Source organism: Budorcas taxicolor, chromosome 2 (assembly GCF_023091745.1).
Source record: "Budorcas taxicolor isolate Tak-1 chromosome 2, Takin1.1, whole genome shotgun sequence".
In the NCBI taxonomy this organism is placed as follows: Eukaryota; Metazoa; Chordata; class Mammalia; order Artiodactyla; family Bovidae; genus Budorcas; species Budorcas taxicolor.
The window spans coordinates 80684324-80705474 of NC_068911.1; the positions used below are offsets into that span (position 1 = coordinate 80684324).

At 42.9% G+C, this 21151-nt stretch overlaps 1 protein-coding gene across 1 annotated transcript in view; it reads left to right on the forward strand.

The window, feature by feature from the left end:
- PLA2R1 (phospholipase A2 receptor 1) overlaps positions 1–21151 on the forward strand; it is a 122522-nt gene that overhangs the window by 7450 nt on the left and 93921 nt on the right. The window contains exons 2-3 of the mRNA XM_052635592.1: positions 10588–10971; positions 15003–15176. Coding sequence (XP_052491552.1) covers positions 10588–10971; positions 15003–15176 — 558 coding nt within the window. The remainder of the gene's footprint in view (positions 1–10587; positions 10972–15002; positions 15177–21151) is intronic.

The following is a 21151-nucleotide window of genomic DNA, read 5'->3' on the forward strand; positions in this document are numbered from 1 at the left end:
GGAGCCTGACTGGACCTCCCTGTCCCCCCCAGGGCCCCACCTTTTCATTTAACTCTGGGCTCTGCAAATTAGGTAGCTGAGTAAGAAGCATGGGGACTGTTTTGGGGTGAATTGTGTCTCTCTCAAAACTATGTTTAAGTTCTAACTCCCAAATACCTCAGAATGAGACCTTGTTTGGAGACAAGGTCATTACAGATATAATCAAGTTATAACGAGGTGATTAGGGTGAGCCCTAATTTGACTGATGTCTTCATAAGAAGAGATTTGGACCCAGAAATATGAATAAAGAGTAGATGATAGGAAGAGACACCGGGAGAAGACAGACATCTTCAAGCAAGGAAAGAGGCCTGGAACAGACCTTTCCCTCACAGGCCTCCAAGGAGCCAACCTAGCTGATACCTTGATTTTCAACACGTAATCTCCAAATCTATAACACAGTCTGTTTCCGTTTAAGTCACTTCGTCGGTGACACTTTGTGCCGGTAGCCTTAGCAAACAAATCCAAGGACTAACATTATGTCTACCATTCGAAGTCTGGATTTGGTTTTGTTTTCATTTCTGTCTTTCACTTAAGGAAATCTGTATTTCTCTTCAGTGGGCAAATTCTCAAAGCAAAGCAGATAAAATGGAGAAAGTGAAAATGTTAGTCGCTCAGTCATGTTTTACTCTCTGTGACCCCATGGATTGTAGCCCACCAGGCTCCTCTGTCCAAGGGATTCTCCAGGCTAGAATACTAGAGCGGGCAGCCATTGCCTTCCCCAGGGGATCTTCTGGACCCAGGGATCAAAGCCAGGTCTCCCACATTGCAGGCAGATTGTTTACTGTCTGAGCCACCAGGGAAGCTCAGCATCAACACTTTCGCTTTCAGGAACGTCACATCATTCCAGGGCCGTTCTGGTGTTGGTGGAGTTTTCTTTTTCCCTTTGTTTTGGTGACCCAGTCTTTGAATCGCATCCTCCCAGGGTTTCAACACAAAGACATTGTTGAGGGAAGTTTATGTCTTACTTGTCCTGTCTTACTATTTCTTGCCATAACATGCCTTTTTGTAACAAGGCTCCCTGGTGGCTGAGATGGTATATTTTCAACACAGTCTATAAGATGATATCGGAGCCGCTGTGAATAGTGATTTTTACATGAGCAATGTCTGTTAGAGACTTCAGAGTTAAATAAAGACAGGAAAAATGGAGGAATAGATGAAAAGCTCAAAGGAAATGTTTTCAACTCAGCTGAAAATTTTACCTGTAGATACAGGATGCTTGGGGCTGGTGCACGGGGATGATCCAGAGAGATGATACGGGGTGGGAGGTGGGAGGGGGGTTCAGGATTGGGAACTCATGTACACCCGTGGCTGATTCATGTCAATGTATGGCAAAACCCATACAGTATTGTAAAGCAAGATAAAGTAACAATAAAAAATTAAAAAAAAAATTTTACCTGTAAGATACACAGACACAGTGAAGAACTTTGAAAGAGAGAAGATTTTCTGTGAGGGTCAGCTACTGCTAAAGATGAGATGGATGGAACAGGAGCGGGAGGGAGGGAATGAGAGTGGCCACGTCGCAGGGACAGTCTGGAAGGGTTAATCCACTTCACACAGAGGTTGGTGAAAGGCAGTTTGAGTCCTGACAAAGCTGGAGCATGATAGAGCTCATGAAGCCAGGTTTCATGTCTCCTGCATGTGAGAAAGAGTATTGTATGCCTTGTGGAACTGAGTGACGATTTGGGGAGATCAGAAAGAAAGGGGAAGAGAACACGTACAAAGGTTTAGCAAGAGGGGTCCCACAGGCCTGTGGAGGTGATGATTACCCAGGTTCAGAAGCTTCAGGAGAATAAAGAAGGCTCAACGTCAAGGACGATGCCAGGGCAGGAAAAGAGAAGGAAGTTCTGAGACAGGACAAGGGGATATTTTAAAACGTGCTCAGCTTTTTAGCTCATTTTATTAGGTTGACCCCAAAGTTCACTCGAGTTTTCCTGTTACATGCTATGGAAAAATCCAAATGAACTTTTTGGCCAGCCCAACAGAAACCAGTTGATAGGAAGCCGCTTGCTTTGTTAAGCGCTATCAGATTGTCAAGAGATAAACACCACATCTCAGATGATCTTGATAAAATGCAAATATTCATGCAGAGAGGGCCAGGAAGGACAGACACATTTTCCCTTGATTTTGTCTTTCAAGTACAATGCACAGGCTGCAAACATCAGAAATTCCTTGCTTACTGGTTTGGAAAGACATATTAAGAATTCAGCTTCCCTGCATCGTTCAGCCATGAACGGGACTTGATTCACTCACACACAGCATCCCTTCCTGCTACAGTCATCTGAGTAAGGGAAACAATCACATCTGAATCTGACTCACTGGACAGGACAAACCTGAATTTGTGTAGCTGGGAAATGTCGATACATCTCAAGAGAGAAATTGCTCACCTTTAGATTGGTTTCAGGGCAGTGATCTCCCTGCCCCGCATATCTCCCAGACCCTTTTCATGCTAAAATTGAGATAGTGTCAGAACAGCAAAGAACTGGACAGATTTAAGAGCTGATCCTGGGGCAGGAAGTTGTGTGAGCTGTGTGGGCAGATGGATTGGAAGAGAGTTAAACCCAGGGGAATGGGGTCAGTTCAGTCAGTTCAGTTAAGTCGCTCAGTCGTGTCTGACTCTTTGCGACCCCATGAATTGCAGCACACCAGGCCTCCCTGTCCATCACCAACTCCCGGAGTTCACTCAGACTCACGTCCATCGAGTCAGTGATGCCATCCAGCCATCTCATCCTCTGTCGTCTCCTTCTCCTCCTGCCCCCAATCCCTCCCAGCATCAGGGTCTTTTCCAATGAGTCAACTCGTCGCATGAGGTGGCCAGAGTACTGGAGTTTCAGCTTTAGCATCAGTCCTTCTAAAGAAATCCCAGGACTGATCTCCTTTAGAATGGACTGGTTGGATCTCCTTGCAGTCCAAGAGACTCTCAAGAGTCTTCTCCAACACCACAGTTCAAAAGCATCAATTCTTCGGCGCTCAGCTTCCTTTGGATTGCAGTTGGCAAGCAGTGGCTTCCGAATAGCTTGTCTTAAGCATAGCACTTGACGTGAACCACGCATCTGAACTTCTCCTTCCACTTCCCGTAACATGGCCAGCTTATACATCAATTGGCTTAGGTGCCACTGTCATGGTGTTATTTATTAAACACCAGAAAACCCTTTGCTTGCCTAAAATCCACCATAAAAGGAGGATTTTTTTTTCAATGAATTGTTTCATTGTTTTAAGGTGTTTTTTTTTAATTGAAAGAACATACATCTCACTAAGGCTTACCATTTCAAATCATATTTATGTAACACTTCATACCTCAGCCTGTTCTAAGAGGAGCTGCTTAAAGTAGAAAGTGAAAGTGAAGTTGCTTAGTCATGTCCGACTCTTTGCCACCCCGTGGACTGTAGCCCACCAGGCTCCTCTGTCCATGGGATTCTCCAAGCAAGAATACTGGAGTGGGTTGCCATTTCCTTCTCCAGGGGATGTTCCCGACCCAGGGATTGAACCCAGCTCTCCCACATTGCAGGCCGAAGCAGGCAGATGCTTTAACCTCTGAGCCAAGTAGAAGGGGACACTAAAAGGCAGGTGGAGGTGGGCAGAAGGGGTGCTGAGCATGAAGTGGAAGGGCCTCAAGAGGAACTTCCTGCAGGGACCCCCAGCTGGCACTTTTCCAACACTAATTACAGCCTGAGGCTTTAGACCCGAACCTCATGGTATGGTAGGAATAGGCAGGCAACTGACAGCTTAACATGTAGCTGAAGCCAGAAAACAAGTCGTTGCAACTCCCTTCTCCGGTTCTGTCAATCACCATATCCTGTCATTTCTTCCCTCCTTGAATTGTCTCTCAAGAGACTAGAGTCTAATCAGTCTCTTTCTTTCTCATCACCACCAGTTGAACCGATGGCTCTGTCTCTCTGCCGGATCAAAGCAGAAGTCTTCAGAATGTTCTCCATCCTGCACATGGGCTGTCTCATCCCAGCTAAGTGAGAACTCCAGGGCAGGAACTTGGACATTTGTCTCACACCTACACTCTCCTAAAACAATTCTGAGCACACAAAAAGTGCTCAATAAATGTTTTTATCAAATGATTCACATTCCACACCATAGCCTCAGTCATGCCTTCTCTTGTTCCAAAAGCTCCTTTTCATCTGAATAAAATACAGATTTTTGAATAAAATTTAAGTTCCTCATAAAATGGTCCCAAACCACCTCTTTCCAACTTCATATTCTACAACCACCAAACACTTTTATATAGTGAGGCTCTCATCACCCTTAGAGCTGATTATTTTCATCGTCTCTGAGCTCTGGTAACTTTTGCTCCGTCCAGTTTCTCTGGTGTGACCCTTCACCTCTCCGTCTATACTTTCTCTACTACCTGAACTCTGTCTCTGTAATGGGGATAGGCACCCATGCTGGTCTAGTTCACCAGTGTACCCCCATATGCAACACATATTGGGTCCCTAATAAATGTTGAATGAAAATGCCTCTTCTGTGTGTGTGTTCTTGTGAGATTGATTGACTTTTCTGATCTTCTAGACCAAATTGACACCTTTGAGATCCTGGTTTCCTCCTATTGTGATTATACCTCTTATGTCAAAATGTATTTTGGCATTAAGTTGTAGTTCTTCCTGTACATTTCATGATGCACTCCCAGGGAGAACATCAGTTTCTTGAGTGCAAACACTGATACATGTATCCTATCTGCAGGGCTCCTCAGTTCAGTTCAGTTGCTCAGTCGTGGCCGACTCTTTGCGGCCCCGTGAACCGCAGCACGCCAGGCCTCCCTGTCCATCAGCAGGGCTCCCAGCACACGCCACATTAGACCCTCCATTAATGTCTGTTTGAAATCTCAAGTCCCCCACTTCCAGTTGTTGTTCTGTCGCTCAGCCACATTCGACTCGTTGCAAGCCCATGGGCCTGCATTATGCCAGGCTTCCCTGTCCTTCACCATCTCCCAGAGCTTGCTCAATTCATGTCCACTGAGTCAGTGATGCCATCCAACCATCTTGCCCTCTGTCGTCCCCTTCTCCAGCATCAGGGTCTTTTCTAATGAGTCAGCTCTTCATATCAGGTGGCCAAAGTATTAGAGCTTCAGTTTCAGCATCCGTCCTTCTAATGAATATTCAGTATTGATTTCCTTCAGGATTTACTGGTTTGGTCTCCTTGCTGTCCAAGGGACTCTCAAGAGTCTTCTCCAAACCACAACTCAAAAGCTTCAAATCTTTGGCGTTCAGCCTTCTTTATGGTCCAGCTCTCACATCCATACATGACTACTGGAAAAACTATAGCTTTGACTAGACGGACCCTTGTCGGTAAAGTAATGTCTTTGCTTTTTAGCAAGCTGTCTAGATTAGTCATAGCTTTTCTTCCAAAGAGCACGCGTCTTTCAACTTCATGGCTACAGTCACCATCTGCAGTGATTTTGGAGTCCAAAAAAATACAGTCTGTCACTGTTTCCATTGTTTCCCCAATCTATTTGCCATGAAGTGATGGGACTGGATGCCATCATCTTTGTTCTTTGAATGTTGAGTTTTAAGTCAGCTTTTTCACTCTCCTCTTTTACCTTCATCAAGAGGCTCTTGAGCTCCTCTTTGTTTTCTGCCATAAGGGTGGTGTCATCTGTATAAGGCTGTATATTTTCACCCTGTTTATTTAACTTATATGCAGAGTACATCATGCAAAATGCCGGGCTGGATGAAACACAAGCTGGAATCAAGATTGCCAGAAGAAATATCAATAACCTCAGATGACACCACTTCAAGTTATTTGGCAATAATCTACAGCAGTTCATTTTTATCTAAGTTACAAATAAATGCATGTAAATACAGCTAGACACGTGGTTCTCACTAAGTATATGAATATAGAACTTCTAAGAAAAAAATAGCATTTGGGGAAACAATAATAACATAAGGATGATTCAATTAAATGAGCTTTATGGTCTCATCCAGCGCTGAAGTTCATGCTCTGGGTTTATGGGTAGTTAGTTAGTTTCTGCCACGTCTATCTCCCTTCCAGTGCCATTCTGCTGTCTCCTCCCTGGAAAATGGGCCAGTACATGTACACACACACTCTCCATCTAGAAAGGTCTGATGGGGGGGCCATGTCCACCTCACTCATGTCATCACTTGAAGATCCAGTAAAGTGTTTTAAATACTAGTCCTTTCCTTTTTCTTATTTTTCATCATTTGTTTTTAAAGGTTTATTTTATAATGTTTTCTTTGGAACTGATGAAACTCCCTTCTTTTCATTAACTGGGAGAATGTGCATGATTCCAGAACAAATAGATATAGTTTTAGAGAGCAAATATTCAAGCAAATGATTCTTCTGTCTATCTCTGGTACCCTACACAGTGTCTTCCACATAGTCAGCACCTAGGGAATGCTTGTTGAATGAAGAAATGAATGAATAAAGAAATGCTCCTTCCATTCCTTAGAAAAGTACATGTCATCCTGTGGGACCAAAGGGTGGATCTAAAATGATCTCCTTTCCAGAGGAACTCAGAAGTAGAAAGTAGAAACACTAGTTTCAATGGATTTTATTTTTTTAAGGATGAAAATTAGTTTATAAGTTACTTCTAGTAAATCAATCCTTTTTCTCTTCCTAAACTTATAATTATGAAAGGATGTACAATAGCATTTTACTGCAAAGAGATTTAGTAATTCTGGCAGTAGTTCATTAATCACTTAATCAGTGTTCAAGCAGAACTGATGTCCCTGACATCTATAATCAATCTTGATTCCTCCCACATTTGATCTTCATCCTTTTTGAAATCTGTCTACAGACACTAAGGACTGGTGGCTTATTTTCACATCATGTTTTTGTTAGAGATGACTCTTATGCACATATGATAATAATCATAATATTGCTACCTATATTGGGTCTCCTAGTAGTCTATTTGAAAACAGTTGCTTTCTCTCCAGTGAATTTATGGAGATTAATGGGGCTAGCACCAGATTCCATTATAGCTTAATGGGAAAATGGGATTGGGCCATTTTTTAGCTTCGTGTGACATACTATTCTTTTGGAGATGGCATGTTTATTGTTATTACTAAGCCAGAGCTACTTGTTTATGATACATTCTGAAGAACTTTTCCAAAGCCACATCCTAAAGGCAGCTGGGTGTAGAAATGTGCTAGCACCCTAAAACTGAGCAGCATGGAGTTCAGTTCAGTTCAGTCGCTCAGTCGTGTCTGACTTTTTGCAACTCCATGAATCGCAGCACGCCAGGCCGCCCTGTCCATCACCAACTCCCGGAGTTCACTCAGACTCACATCCATCGAGTCCATGATGCCATCCAGCCATCTCATCCTCGGTCTTCTCCTTCTCCTCCTGCCCCCAATCCCTCCCAGCATCAGAGTCTTTTCCAATGAGTCAACTCTTCGCATGAGGTGGACAAAGTACTGGAGTTTCAGCTTTAGCATCATTCCTTCCAAAGAAATCCCAGGGCTGATCTCCTTCAGAATGGACTGGTTGGATCTCCTTGCAGTCCAAGGGACTCTCAAGAGTCTTCTCCAACACCTCAGTTCAAAAGCATCAATTCTTTGGCACTCAGCTTTCTTCACAGTCCAACTCTCACATCCATACATGACCACAGGAAAAACTATAGCCTTGACTAGACAGACCTTAGTCGGCAAAGTAATGTCTCTGCTTTTGAATATGCTGTCTAGGTTGGTCATAACTCTTCTTCCAAGGAGTAAGCATCTTTTAATTTCATGGCTGCAGTCATCATCTAGGATTGTCTAATATCTTCTGCTTTGGAAAGGTATTTTTATGATCACTGGTGGGACTGAGTTCTAATTCTCTCTCTCCTTTCCTCTTAACACTTCATGATTTGGATATTTTAAAACATTATTCCTCTAAGATTTTAGTGATATATAATTTTTATGTCCATGTACTTACAGACCACTATTGACCCATCCATATACTGCTTGTCAACATCAAGTATTTTTGTCTTTCTTGTCACAGAGTTGCAATATAGACTTTACAGTTAGATAGTGTGGAAGATGAACAGATGAAGACTCAGTTCATAATGACACATGCATTTAAACAAATGAGACAAAGATTTTGTCATCTGGCTGCTTGAGGAGCCTTTTTCCTTCATAAAAGTTGATAACATGGTATTTCAGGATTGTTTAAAAACTCTGCGCCCACCATGTGTTACAGAAGCAAACTAAGCTGGACTTTTGTGATAATGTTAGAAGTCTTGGGTGGCATGCTTACATTAGTATTCTACAAGTGTTCAACCAAACCTACAGCTGGATCTGCAGACCAAGAACCAAGAAGCCAGAAAGAGAATAATGACAATAATAACAACCTACATTTACTGAGGTCCTCCTGTGCGGAGGTAGTGTGTGATATACTCTGCATGAGCTATTTAATGAAATACTTTTAACATCCCTATGAGGTCAGTGGCATACATATTCCCAGTTCAAAGAGGAAAGGCAAGACTCACAGAGATCAGGTAATTTGCTCAGAGTTACAAGGCTGGTCTGTGGTGGGTCTACCTGATTCCACAGCTCTTAACGCCCAGTCAGGCAGTCTACCCACCTATCTTAGGTGCATGAACTGAGGCCCAGAGGACTATGGTACAGCTAGTAAATTGCAGAGCTGGATATATTTGAACGTACATATTAGATAGAAGCTAAACTATAGAACAATTATAGTGAAATAATTATCCTTTTGTGAAAATTTAATGGAAGTTTGGGCTAGCTAGTTAGTAGATTATAACAGAAATTAAGGTTAACATTTTACCCAGGCATGAAAAGGTGAATAGGAGAGTTGGAGAGAATGTTAATAATTATCAGAGTCTACATCGAATTGGCGAGAGGTAGATTTGATCTTGAATGACTATTACTAATAACCACACAGACAAGGGCTTCATTAGGAAAACAAATTTCCTGATCTAAATGAAATCTCCCTAAAACCATTTATTCTCTGCCTCCACCCCCTTCTCTTTTGCTCTGATGTATGGTGATCAAAGCAATTTTCTGACAACTAATTCAACTCCTCAAATATATGGTTATAAATAACACTATCCATTATTAAATGAAGTATAGCTTCCATTAATACATTGACAATCTTTTTTTAACAGTTTCTTAATTGATTTTGATTACTGTAAATCAGTTCTTCTTGACCTGAGCAACTTTAGAAAAGCCAAAAGAACTTTTATCAAAATGAAGCATTGTTCTCATGTACCAATACATAAGAAGCTTCATTCTACACTGTTTGAAATCTCTAGAAGGCTCTGCCTGTGTTTCCTATGCTGCTGCCACAGGACATGCCTGGCCCTAAACCACAGTTGTTTTAAGGGAACCTAATAATATCCCTTTAGATTTTTGAAGAATGGACAGGAAGTAAGATGTTTAAGAGCAGAGCCTAGCGAACAGGAGTACAAAAGAACTCTTGGACCTGCCCAGACGGTCGGAGCTAAGTAACCCAGCAACCATGAGCCTGGGTAAGCAGCACCCGCCAGTGTGTTCAATCAACATCAAACATTTACTGAACTTCGACAATGTGCTCAGGACACTCTGAACTTACACTGAAGAAATCAAATGTGATTTCCATCTTCAAAAAACCTGTGGGAAGACATATTCATAGTTATTGCGTGATAGGTGGCTTCCAGGCTGACAACTTGAAGTAAAGCCACATAGTGAGTAGAGAGATACCCCATGAGCCCCGACTGGGCCCAGGCAGCTTGTCCACAGGAAACTCATCCAGATCCTCTCTTCTGGATCCCTGGGGCTGGAGGCTCAGGGGTGTATCACGAAATGCCTACTCGCTCCACGCCCCCGGTGGCCTGCGTGGTCTCTGTCCCGTGCCCTTGTATCTTCTCGTGTGGCTAGGCGAGGGACCTCAGCTGGTGTCCTGGGCATCTGTGTGCTGCTGCCAGTCCCACCCAACAAGGACTCTATCAGGAGGAGGCTGACCCCAGAGTAAATGTCCCTGTCTTTCTACTTCTGATGGGCCCAGCACGGAAAACAGATGTGGGGAAGCATTTTTACTCACAAGCACTGGGTCTCCTATCAAAACACAAAGAAGCCCTTGAATTCTATCCTTTGGGTGTCCTGCAGAAATTTGATGGGGAAAGTGTTAATTTCAGTGGCTCTTGATTGAGCTGCCATATTCTTAACATTCAGGCACTTGTCTGGGGAAAAAAAAAAAAAAAAGTCACCATACCCCTGGGCACCCAGTGTGTCTCTCCTGTAGCCCTGAGTATTGTTAGCAGTCCTCTCCCTCCAGCTGTGGTGAGCTCCTTTTCTATCAGTGCTGTTCCCGAGTGGGTCCACAAGCAGCCCTTGTTACTGGGCCAGGGAGGGGGCCAATCCAGTCTTAGAGCAGAGGTTTGCCATTAGCTCCAGCAAGTCCATGTATGCCTCCCAAGAAACTCTCTTGATTTGTACAAATCAAGCCCTTGTTGTGGACTCTGCCCATTCAACTTCAGACCTGTTTGAGATGCAGTAGCTGTTGGTGTGACATGTCACAGCTCAGACATGCACTTTGGGATCCCCCCTGACACTAGTTAATTGTATATGAAGATTCTCTACTATATCTTCTACTTTGCTGTTTCAGATAAAGGAATCTTCATTATCCAAAGTGAGAACCTCGAGAAATGTATTCAAGCCAGCAAATCTACACTGACCCTGGAGAACTGCAAACCACCCAACAAGTACATGCTGTGGAAGTGGGTTTCAAACCACCGCCTATTTAACATCGGAGGCAGTGGCTGCCTGGGCCTGAATGTGTCTAGTCCAGAGCAGCCGCTGAGCATATATGAGTGTGATTCCACCCATGTCTCCTTGAAGTGGCGCTGTAACAAGAAGACGATCACAGGCCCACTCCAGTACATGGTCCAGGTGAAGCAGGACAACACGCTTGTGGCCTCAAGGAAATATCTCCATAAGTGGGTTTCCTATATGTCTGGTGGTGGAGGCATTTGTGACTATCTGCACAAAGGTAAAAAATAATTTCAACCAAAGTACACATGAAGTGATATATTTAGAAAGGTTACCCATAAATAAAGATTTGTAAAATATATGAAAGAGGTACACAGCACCTGGGACCTCAAGGGACTTCTGCTAAATAGGTTTGAGTTGTTTACATGCTTATTGTAAAAAGATTGCCAGAGTCTTAGAACAGATTTGCTAAAGAAGCAGAACTTTGAATTTAAAGGTATTAGGGGAGAAAACACTTAAATAACTTTGGGAATCAGTGGAAAGGAGAAAGAACAGAAAGATGAGGGAGAGAGAAAATCAAAGTAGAAGGAAAAGATTTTTGAAGTTAAAAGCCTTGTCAGGATAAATATAATAAGAGCCTCTCAGGCCAACATTTCTTTTATTGTAGAAAGTCAGTTCCATGTATGAAGCATGTGTGCAGGGCACCTCCGTGTCTCCTAAGACCAGGCTGGCATCTGTGTGGTGGGCATGTTACAAGGCATTCAAGGCAGACTGTTGTCAGACATTATTTGCTGTGTGTCAGAGGTGGGAGGGGTTTCCTGGGTGGCTCAGTGGTAATGAATCCACATGTTAACACAGGAGACGCAAGAGACACAGGTTTGATCCCTGGGTTGGGAAGATCCTCTGGAGAAGGAAATGGCAACCCACTCCAGTATTCTTGCCTGGAAATCCTGTGGACAGAGGAGCCTGGAAGGCTACATACAGTCCGTGGGGTCGCAAAGAGTCAGACACCACTGAGTGACTAAACAACATCAACAACAAACAAGGGAGGAGGAAAGCATGGTTTGCTGGCCGGTAAGTGGAGGTGTTTTCATTTCGCATAGCTCTGTGATATCTGGGATTTTAAAACAGACAAAGAAAAAGAGACAAAGAAAGCAGCTTAGTTCTGAAATTCTGAAACCTCAAACCTGTTTGTCAGGTTTTGTTATGCAGCTCTGTTCAGTCATTCATCCATCCATTCACCAGCCTTCACACACTCATGGAACACGGACTGTTTCTGGGCTGGCATCTGATTTACAAAGGCCAGCGAGACTGGAATGGTCCCTGCCCTTCTGGTACTTTGTAGAATAATGCCTCAATAAGAGCTTTGATTTCTAAAAACTGTAGGAAGCAGAGAAAGGAGCTCCTAAAGTCTAAAACAAGATTTGAGAAATGAGTAAAGAGACACAGAGACAAGAGTAAGCCATTTTTCAGGACTCACTAAAATAAAGCAAGTGCTGCAAACCGGCACTCTGAATAATCTCCAGTTCTAAGGAAGAATTTGGCTTTTTGCTTCATGTGAACATTTCGGCCAAATACCCACACTCACAAAGCATGCAGGGGAAGACTAGGTAGAAGGCAGAGGTTGTATCCTGGAATAGCAGCAGTTTCCAAACAGCTCAAACCTCTAGGGCTAGTGATATGGGGTGAGCTCAGGCTAGTGCCACACCCCAAACTATATCACGCACCCCCACCCCTCCCAATTGTGAGAGAGGGTGGGAATCTCTACAGTCAGCCCTTTCACTCCAGGACCCACTGACTTAACTGACCGTGGCCCTGATCCTCTTCTCATGGTAAAGAATTTCCTTTGAATCAGTTCTAATGAGGTGGATGAAACTGGAGCCAATTATACAGAGTGAAGTAAGCCAGAAAGAAAAATACCAATACAGTATATTAACTCATATATATGGAATTTAGAAAGATGGTAACGATCACCCTGTATGCGAGACAACAAAAGAGACACAGATATAAATAAAGAACAGACTTTTGGACTCTGTGGGAGAAGGCAAGGGTGGGATGATTGGAGAGAATAGCACTGAAACATGTGTGTTACCATATGTGAAACAGATCACCAGCCCAAGTTCAGTGCATGAAACAGGGCACTCAAAGCCGGTGCTTTGGGACAACCCTGAGGGACAGGATGGATTCAGAATGGGGGACACATGTATACCCATGGCTGATTCATGTCAATGTATGGCAGAAACCACCACAATATTGTAAAGTAATTAGCCTCCAATTAAAATAAATAAATTAATTTTAAAGAAAAGAAATATTTAAAAAAATTAAGGGAAACGGGTCAAATGCCAAAAAAAGAAAAAGAACCTGCCTGCCAATGCAGGGGACATAAGAGACGTGAGTTGAATCCCTGGGTCGGGAAGATCCCCTGGAAGGTGGCATAGTAACCCACTCCAGTATTCTTGGAGGGAGACTCCCATGGACAGAGGACCCTGGAGGGCTACAGTCTATGAGTCGCAAAGAGTTGGACACAACCGAAGCAACTAAGCACACACACACTGACCCCCTTCACTATAGAAAGTCCCAGTTGATTCATGAAAAGTTGTTGCCTCCTGCTTAAGGCCAATGGCAACCCACTCCAGTGTTCTTACCTGGAGAATCCCAGGGATGGGGGAGCCTGGTGGGCTGCTGTCTATGGGGTCACACAGAGTCAGACACGACTGAAGTGACTTAGCAGGAGCAGCTTAAGGCCAAGGATGACCAATGATGATTGGAATACTCTGAGAAAGCAGCCAGCAGGCCGCTCAGCATGGCCATCTCTCCTAGACCCCCTCCCTGGGGGCCAATAGCCGGGCATCCACTTTTCCCTCTGTGTACAGTTTGCCACACTGCACCATGTGTGTCTTTAAAAATGGAAATCTGATCATGTGATTTCCCAGGCAATACCCTCTGATGACTGCCCATTGCCTTCAGAGTAAAAGCCGAAGTCCACGTCGTGGCAGAGCTGGCCCTCTGTGAGCTGACACTCCAGTGCCTCCCTGGTTCCCTGCCCACTGGGCTTCCCTGCTCTCCCCTGTTGACCCCACATGGTTCTTGATGCAGGTCCCGCATTCCTGCTGTTCCTTCTGCCAAAACAACTCTTGTCCAGAGGCCCAAACCTCACTTTCCCAAATTCTTATTCAGAGAGGCCTTCACTGACCATTTTATCAAAAATAGTGTCCCTTCAACCCTCACTTGGAGAAGGGAATGGCAACCCACTCCTGTATTCTTGCCTGGAGAATTCCATGGACAGAGGAGCCTGGCAACCTACAGTCCACGGGGTTGCAGAGTTGGACATGACTTAGTGGCTAAACCACAACCCTGCCACATACACCCAATCATTCTGTTCTTACCCTGTTTTATTTTTCTTCATGGTTCCTTCTCACTACTTGAAATTACAAGTTTATCTATATCTTTGTTTTCTCTCCCCGCCGCCACCCCCCCCCCCCACTCAAACAGATGCTCCATATGAAAGGGAAATTTACTCATTTGGTCACTGTTACATCATAATACCCAGTTCTGAACACATTAAATGTTCAACAGATATATCTGTTGAGTGAATTAATTATAAATACTTATGAAACTCAAGATTCAGATGCTGCTGACTGATATACTTGGGGACTGGAAGATATTTTAAAGTGAAATCTTCAACTATATTCAGTATCTTCTAATAGCCTATACTGAAAAAAGATCTGAAGCTATATACCTGAAACTAAGACAATACTAAAAAGCAATTATACTTAAATACAAATAATAATAAAAAATACTTTTTTTCTTCTTATCCATTCACAAATATGTATGCTCCTGAAGCAGTGTTGGTCAATCAGTCATGTCTGACTCCTTGCAACCCCATGGATTGTAGCCCGCCAGGCTCCTCTGTCCATGGGATTCTCCAGGCGAAGATACTGGAGTGGGTTGCCATTCCCTTCTTCAGAAGGGATCTTCCTGACCCACGGATCAAACCCGGGTCTCCTGCATTACAGAAGGATTCTTTACCGCCTGAGCCACCACTGAAACACTGAAACAGTGCACCATAGTAAACAAACAAGGAGATAACCATACAAAACCAACCACCTATCAGCGTTTCCCTGAACACAGCACTCAGCCTTGTACTTTTCCACACGCCAGATGTTGAGGTCTTAAGGGTTAACTGGGGTAAAGTGAGGGCCTTGCCGAGTGTAGATTTTCGGTCAATAAAAAATGCATTCACACTATGACAGCTTGCAAAGATAAAGTTGCCATACTACTTATTTGACTTTGTCCTCTTTTTTCTCTTAGATTTGTACACAATCAAAGGGAATGCCCACGGGACTCCGTGCATGTTCCCCTTCCAGTACAATCAGCAGTGGCATCACGAATGTACCCGGGAAGGGCGGGAAGACAACTTACTGTGGTGTGCCACTACCAGCCGATACGAAAGAGACGAGAAGTGGGGATTTTGCCCAGATCCTAGTAAGAATAAAATCTAGTCTTCCCTATATGTCACGAATGAATCAAGGATGATTAGAAAGTTATTATATCCAAAGAAAAGCACTGAGATTGATCTACTGAAGTCTGAATAAGCTTGCTGAATCCATTTAACCAGATTTTGATTTTGTTTGTTTTTGCCTTGAAAAGACAATTCTGATGTATATTGCTTTTCCTCCCCTAAGTTCAAAGATATTAATTAGTCATTCCTCACTAAGTTCAGTGCATAAATATGCTTTAACTGGAATCAAATTTTAATACTCTGTGATCTCATTAATCCCAGCTTCCAGGCAGGATATTTCAAAACAAAACTGAATGCATATAAAGTTTTGTTATGCTTCCATTCCACTCCTTCTTATGAGCTCCTTCACCTTTCCATGTCCTGATTGCTTGTCCTGCTCATTGTCAAGTCCAAACATCAGCTGGCCCTTGATGATCTTTTTAAAATCACAGTTGCCCTCCCAGTATTTCTCAACAGTGAGTTGTCTTGATTCCCTTTCCTTATTACTCAGTTTCTAGCGACAAATTTAAAATCTTTTTCTCTACTTAACCTGATTTTCAAGGTGCAGTAATAGCTTCAATGTTCTAAATATTTTGTCAGTAAGTACTTTATTATTTTACTGTATTTTACTTTAGCTTAAAAGTTGCCAATGGTTCTTAAGTACTGGGGAATGTTTATATATATATCTTCTATTTTCTTTCTTATTTATTGATTTTCGGCTCTGCTGAGTCTTCGTTGCTGCAAGGACTTTTTTCTTTTTCACTCTCTTTCGCTTTCATCAAGAAGCTCTTTAGTTCTTCGCTTTCTGCCATAAGGATGGTGTCATCTGCATATCTGAGATTATTGATACTTCTGGCAATCTTGATTCCAGCTTTTGCTTCATCTAGCCCAGCATTTTGCATGATGTTCTCTGCATATAAATAAGCGGGATGACAATATACAGCCTTGACATACTCCTTTCCCGATTAAGAACCAGTATGTTGTTCCCTGTCCGGTTCTGTTGCTTCTTGACCTGCATACAGATTTCTCTGGAGGCAGGCAAGGTGGTCTGGTATTCCCATCTCTTGAAGAATTTTCCACAGTTTGTTGTGATCCACACAGTCAAAGGCTTTGGTATAGTTAATAAAGCAGAAGTAGATGTTTTTCTGGAACTCTCTTGCTTTTTAGATGATCCAATGGATATTGACAATTTGACCTCTGGTTCCACTGACTTTCTAAATCCAGCTTGAACATCTAGAAGTTTACGGTTCATGTACTATTGAAGCCTGGCTTGGAGAATTTTGAGCATTACTTTGCTAGCATGTGAGATGAGTGCAATTGAGTGGTAGTTTGAGCATTCTTTGGCATTGCCTTTCATTGGGATTGGAATGAAAACTGACCTTTTCCAGTCCTGTGGCCACTGCTGCATTTTCCAAATTTGCTGGCATATTGAGTGCAGTACTTTCACAGCAACATCGTTTAGGATTTGAAATAGCTCAGCTGGAATTCCATCACCTCCACTAGCTTTGTTCATAGTGATGCTTCCTAAGGCCCACTTGACTTCACATTTCAGGATGTCTGGCTCTAGGTGAGTGATCACATCATCATGGTTATCTGGGTCATTAAGGTCTTTTTTGTACAGTTCATCTGTGTATTCTTGCCACCTCTTCTTAATACCTTCTGCTTCTGTTAGGTCCATACAATTTCTGTCCTTTATTGTGCCTATTGTGCATGAAATATTCCCTTGGTATCTCTAATTTTCTTGAAGAGATTTCTAGTCTTTCCCATTCTATTGTTTTCCTCTATTTCTTTGCATTGATCACTGAGGAAGGCTTTCTAATCTCTCCTTGCTGTTCTTTGGAACTCTGCATTCAAATGGGTATGTCTTTCCTTTTCTCCTTTGCCTTTAGCTTCTCTTCTTTTCTCAGCTATTTGTAAGGCCCCCTCAGACAACCATTTTGCCTTTTGCATTTCTTTTTCTTGGGAATGATCTTGATCACTGTCTCCTGTACAATGTCACGAACCTCCATCCATAGTTCTTCAGGCACTCTGTCTATCAGGTCTAATCTCTTGAATATATTTGTCACTTCCACTGTATAATCATAAGGAATTTTATTTAGGTCATACCTGAATGGTCTAGTAATTTCCCCTACTTTCTTCAATTTAAGTCTGAATTTTGCAATAAGGAGTTCATGATCTGAGCCACAGACAAGTCAGCTTGTTTTTGCTGACTGTATAGAGCTTCTCCATCTTTGGCTGCAAAGAATATAATCAATCTGATTTTGGTATTGATCATCTGGTGATGTCCATGTACAGAGTCTTCTCTCATGTTGTTGGAATAGGGTGCTTGCTATGACCAGTGTGTTCTCTTGGCAAAACTGTTAGCCTTTGTCCAACTTCATTTTGTACCCCAAGGCCAAATTTCCCTGTTACTCCAGGTATTTCTTGACTTCCTACTTTTGCATTCCAGTCCCCTATAATGAAAAGGACATCTTTTTTGGGTGTTAGTTCTAGAAGGTCTTGTAGGTCTTCATAGAACTGTTCAGCTTCTTCAGCATTACTGGCTGGGACATAGACTTGGATTACTGTGATATTGAATAGTTTGCCTTGGAAATGAAGAGATCATTCATCGTTTTTGAGATTGCATCCAAGCACTGCATTTTGGACTCTTATGTTGACTATGAGGGCTACTCCATTTCTTTTAAGGGATTCTTGCCCACAATAGTAGATATAATGGTCATCTGAGTTAAATTCACCCATTCTAGTCCATTTTAGTTCACTGATTCCTAACATGTTGACATTCACTCTTGCCATCTCCTGTTTGACCACTTCCAATTTACCTTGATTCATGGTGTTGGAGAAGTCTCTTGACAGTCCCTTGGACTGCAAGGAGATCCAACCAGTCCATCCTAAGGGAGATCAGTCCTGGGTGTTCATTGAAAGAACTGATGTTGAAGCTGAAACTCCAATACTTTGGCCACCTCATGTGAAGAGCTGACTCATTTGAAAAGACCCTGATGCTGGGAAAGATTGAGGGCAGGAGGAGACAGTGACAACAGAGGATGAGATGGTTGGATGGGATCACCGACTCAATGGACATGAGTTTAGGTAAACCCCGGGAGTTGGTGATGGACAGGGAGGCCTGGTGTGCTGCAGTTCATGGGGTCGCAGAGTTGGACACGACTGAGTGACTGAACTGAACTGAACTGATGGACCTAACATTCCATCCCTATGCAATATTGTTCTTTATAGCATCAGACTTTACTTCCATCACCAGTCACATCCACAACTGGGCGTTGTTTTCGCTTTGGCTCCATCTCTTCACTCTTTCCAGAGTTATTTCTCCACTCTTCTCCAGTAGCATATTGGGCACCTACCGACCTGGGGAGTTCATCTTTCAGTGTCCTGTCTTTTTGCCTTTTCGTAACTGTTCATGGATTTCTCAAGGCAAGAATACTGACGTGGTTTGCCATTTCCTTCTCCAGTGGGCCACGTTTTGTCAGAACTCTCCACCATGACCTGTCCATTTTGAGTGGCCCCCCATGGCATGGCTCACAGTTTCACTGAGTTAGACAAGGCTGTGGTCCATGTGATCAGTTTCATTAGATAATGCATCTAAGTTACTTATCTTAGTACCTGGTGCTCACCAGGATCACCACCACCATCATGTCCCATTAGGTCTAACATCCTCTCAACATGTGCTTCTGAATCAATGATCCTCCCTCTTTATCGTCTTTGTCACCAGCACTAAATTAAGCATAGTGTTAGGACCTAGATCCCTCTCTCCAAAGAACTTGGCCCAGATGGAATACAGGACAGACTGATTTGTTCCATGCCTGGAAATGCAGACTACATTTGATAGGATGCTGTAGCATCATATAGTTTAAAATGTAGATCCTTGTCCGGTCCTGGAGATGCAATGAGTATTTGCATTTTTTACAAATGGCCCAGGTGATCCTGTGGCCGATAATTCTTCATCAGACAATTCACAACATAAGAGTAATTCCCCATAACATCTATATACAGGGGGGATATTAAGACATTTAGCAACCAGTTTGGTATGGGCTATTGGCCAATTCAAGTGGAGACCTTGATGTGGGGGCTTGGAGCCCTGGACACCCACTACTGGTATTAGCCCCTTATCTGCTGTAATGTGAGGGGATGCTGAGGCAGCAAGAGGCACTTGACGAGCTCAGGAGAGCAGCTCTTCAGCAATCAGCATGAAAGTACTTCATTATGTATTAACTGTCAGATCACTAGCCTTCTCTATCCGAATCTGAATGTCTGTGTGGAGGAATATGTGCATGTAATCCCTATACTCCTTAGATCCTTGAGTCTGATGTCACATTTTTTACATCATCTTCTCTTTCCATTTCCATCTCCAATAGATGTCATTATTAAAAGTAAATAAACAGAGCCCTGGTTTGAGTTTCCTGAGTCATACAGCAAATTCCCACTGGCTATCTATTTTAGATATGTTAGTGTATCTGTTTCCACGCTACTCTCTCCATTAGTGGGAAGAAGGCTCAAGAGGGAGGGGATATATGTATACGTATGACTGATCTATGTTGATGTATGGCAGAAACCAGCACAATATTGTAACTCAAACATCTTACAATAAAAATTTTTTAGGAAAGTAAATAAGCAAATATTAATAAAAGTAAGATGTATTTCACATAGATAGCCCTAATACTATTTTTTAAACTATGCTAGTCTCCTTGATGGAGAAGGAAATGGCACCCCACTGCAGTACTCTTGCCTGGAAAATCCCATGGACGGAGGAACCTGGTAGGCTGCAGTCCATGGGGTCGTGAAGAGTTGGACACGACTGAGCGACTTCATTTTCACTTCTCACTTGCATGCATTGGAGAAGGAAATGGCAACCCACTCCAGTGTTCCTGCCTGGAGACTCCCAGGCACAGAGGAGCCTGGTGAGCTGCCGTCTATAGGGTCGCACAGAGTCGGATAGGACTGATGCGACTTAGCAGCAGCAGCAGTCTCCTTGAGATTCTCCAAAGAGCACTGTCACCATCCTCTGTCACTTTTAGCCAATTATGGTTTCCCATGTGGAAGCCTGGGTTTAGTGGTGCCCAGGGCTTTTAGATCCCTGGACTATCTATTTGTTCAGCTTCCTACAGTTCAGAAATATCCTCCACTTGACAGCCTGCCAGATTGCAGAGAGAATGTTTATTTGTACAGTGCTAAATTACAGTTCCAATTTTCTTCCTTTCTTTTACTTTTGGTTCCTGGTGGCCAGCGTAACTCAAAATAATGTGCCAGAGACTGGAATCTGAGCACGCTGATTGCTTTTTCCATGGGGTCAGGAAGTGGACAGGACAGAGAGATTAAAGCAAAGATTCATACTACTGTATCTCATCTTTCTTATTCAGAAATTTTTTACTATCTCAATGTAGAATAATGCCTTTATTTTTAAAAAGTTGATTGTAAGTGAACATAGTGTAAATTTAGTCCCAATAAACACATACTAAAACACACGAGCAGGGAGGGATGTGATAAAATTTCTGTTGCTATAGATCTTCAGGAACAAGGATGACATAAAGGAATCTCTCTGGTTTTATTTAGAGGTGATTCTGAGTCATACTATATCTGTCCTGATTGTATATCTTACACAGCTGGAGAGTCAGGTTTAGTAAGTTTGAGATATTTTTAGGATACCAGCCTTTGGGTGAAGGCTTCCCCAGTGGCTCAGCATTAAAGAATCTGCCTGCAGTGCAGGAGACACAGGAAACACGAGTTTGACCCCTGGGTCGGGAAGATCCCCTGGAGGAGGAAATGGCAACCCACTCCAGTATTCTTGTCTGGAAAATCCCATGGATGGAGGAGCCTGGCAGGCTCATTACTCTGGAACCTCATTCACCTGATACAGTTTTTATCAGTAATTTGAATCATAGAGCAGATTGGTACCAATTTAGATGTATGACTTCCAGCCTCTGCTTCATCAGCAGTATTATTTTATCTC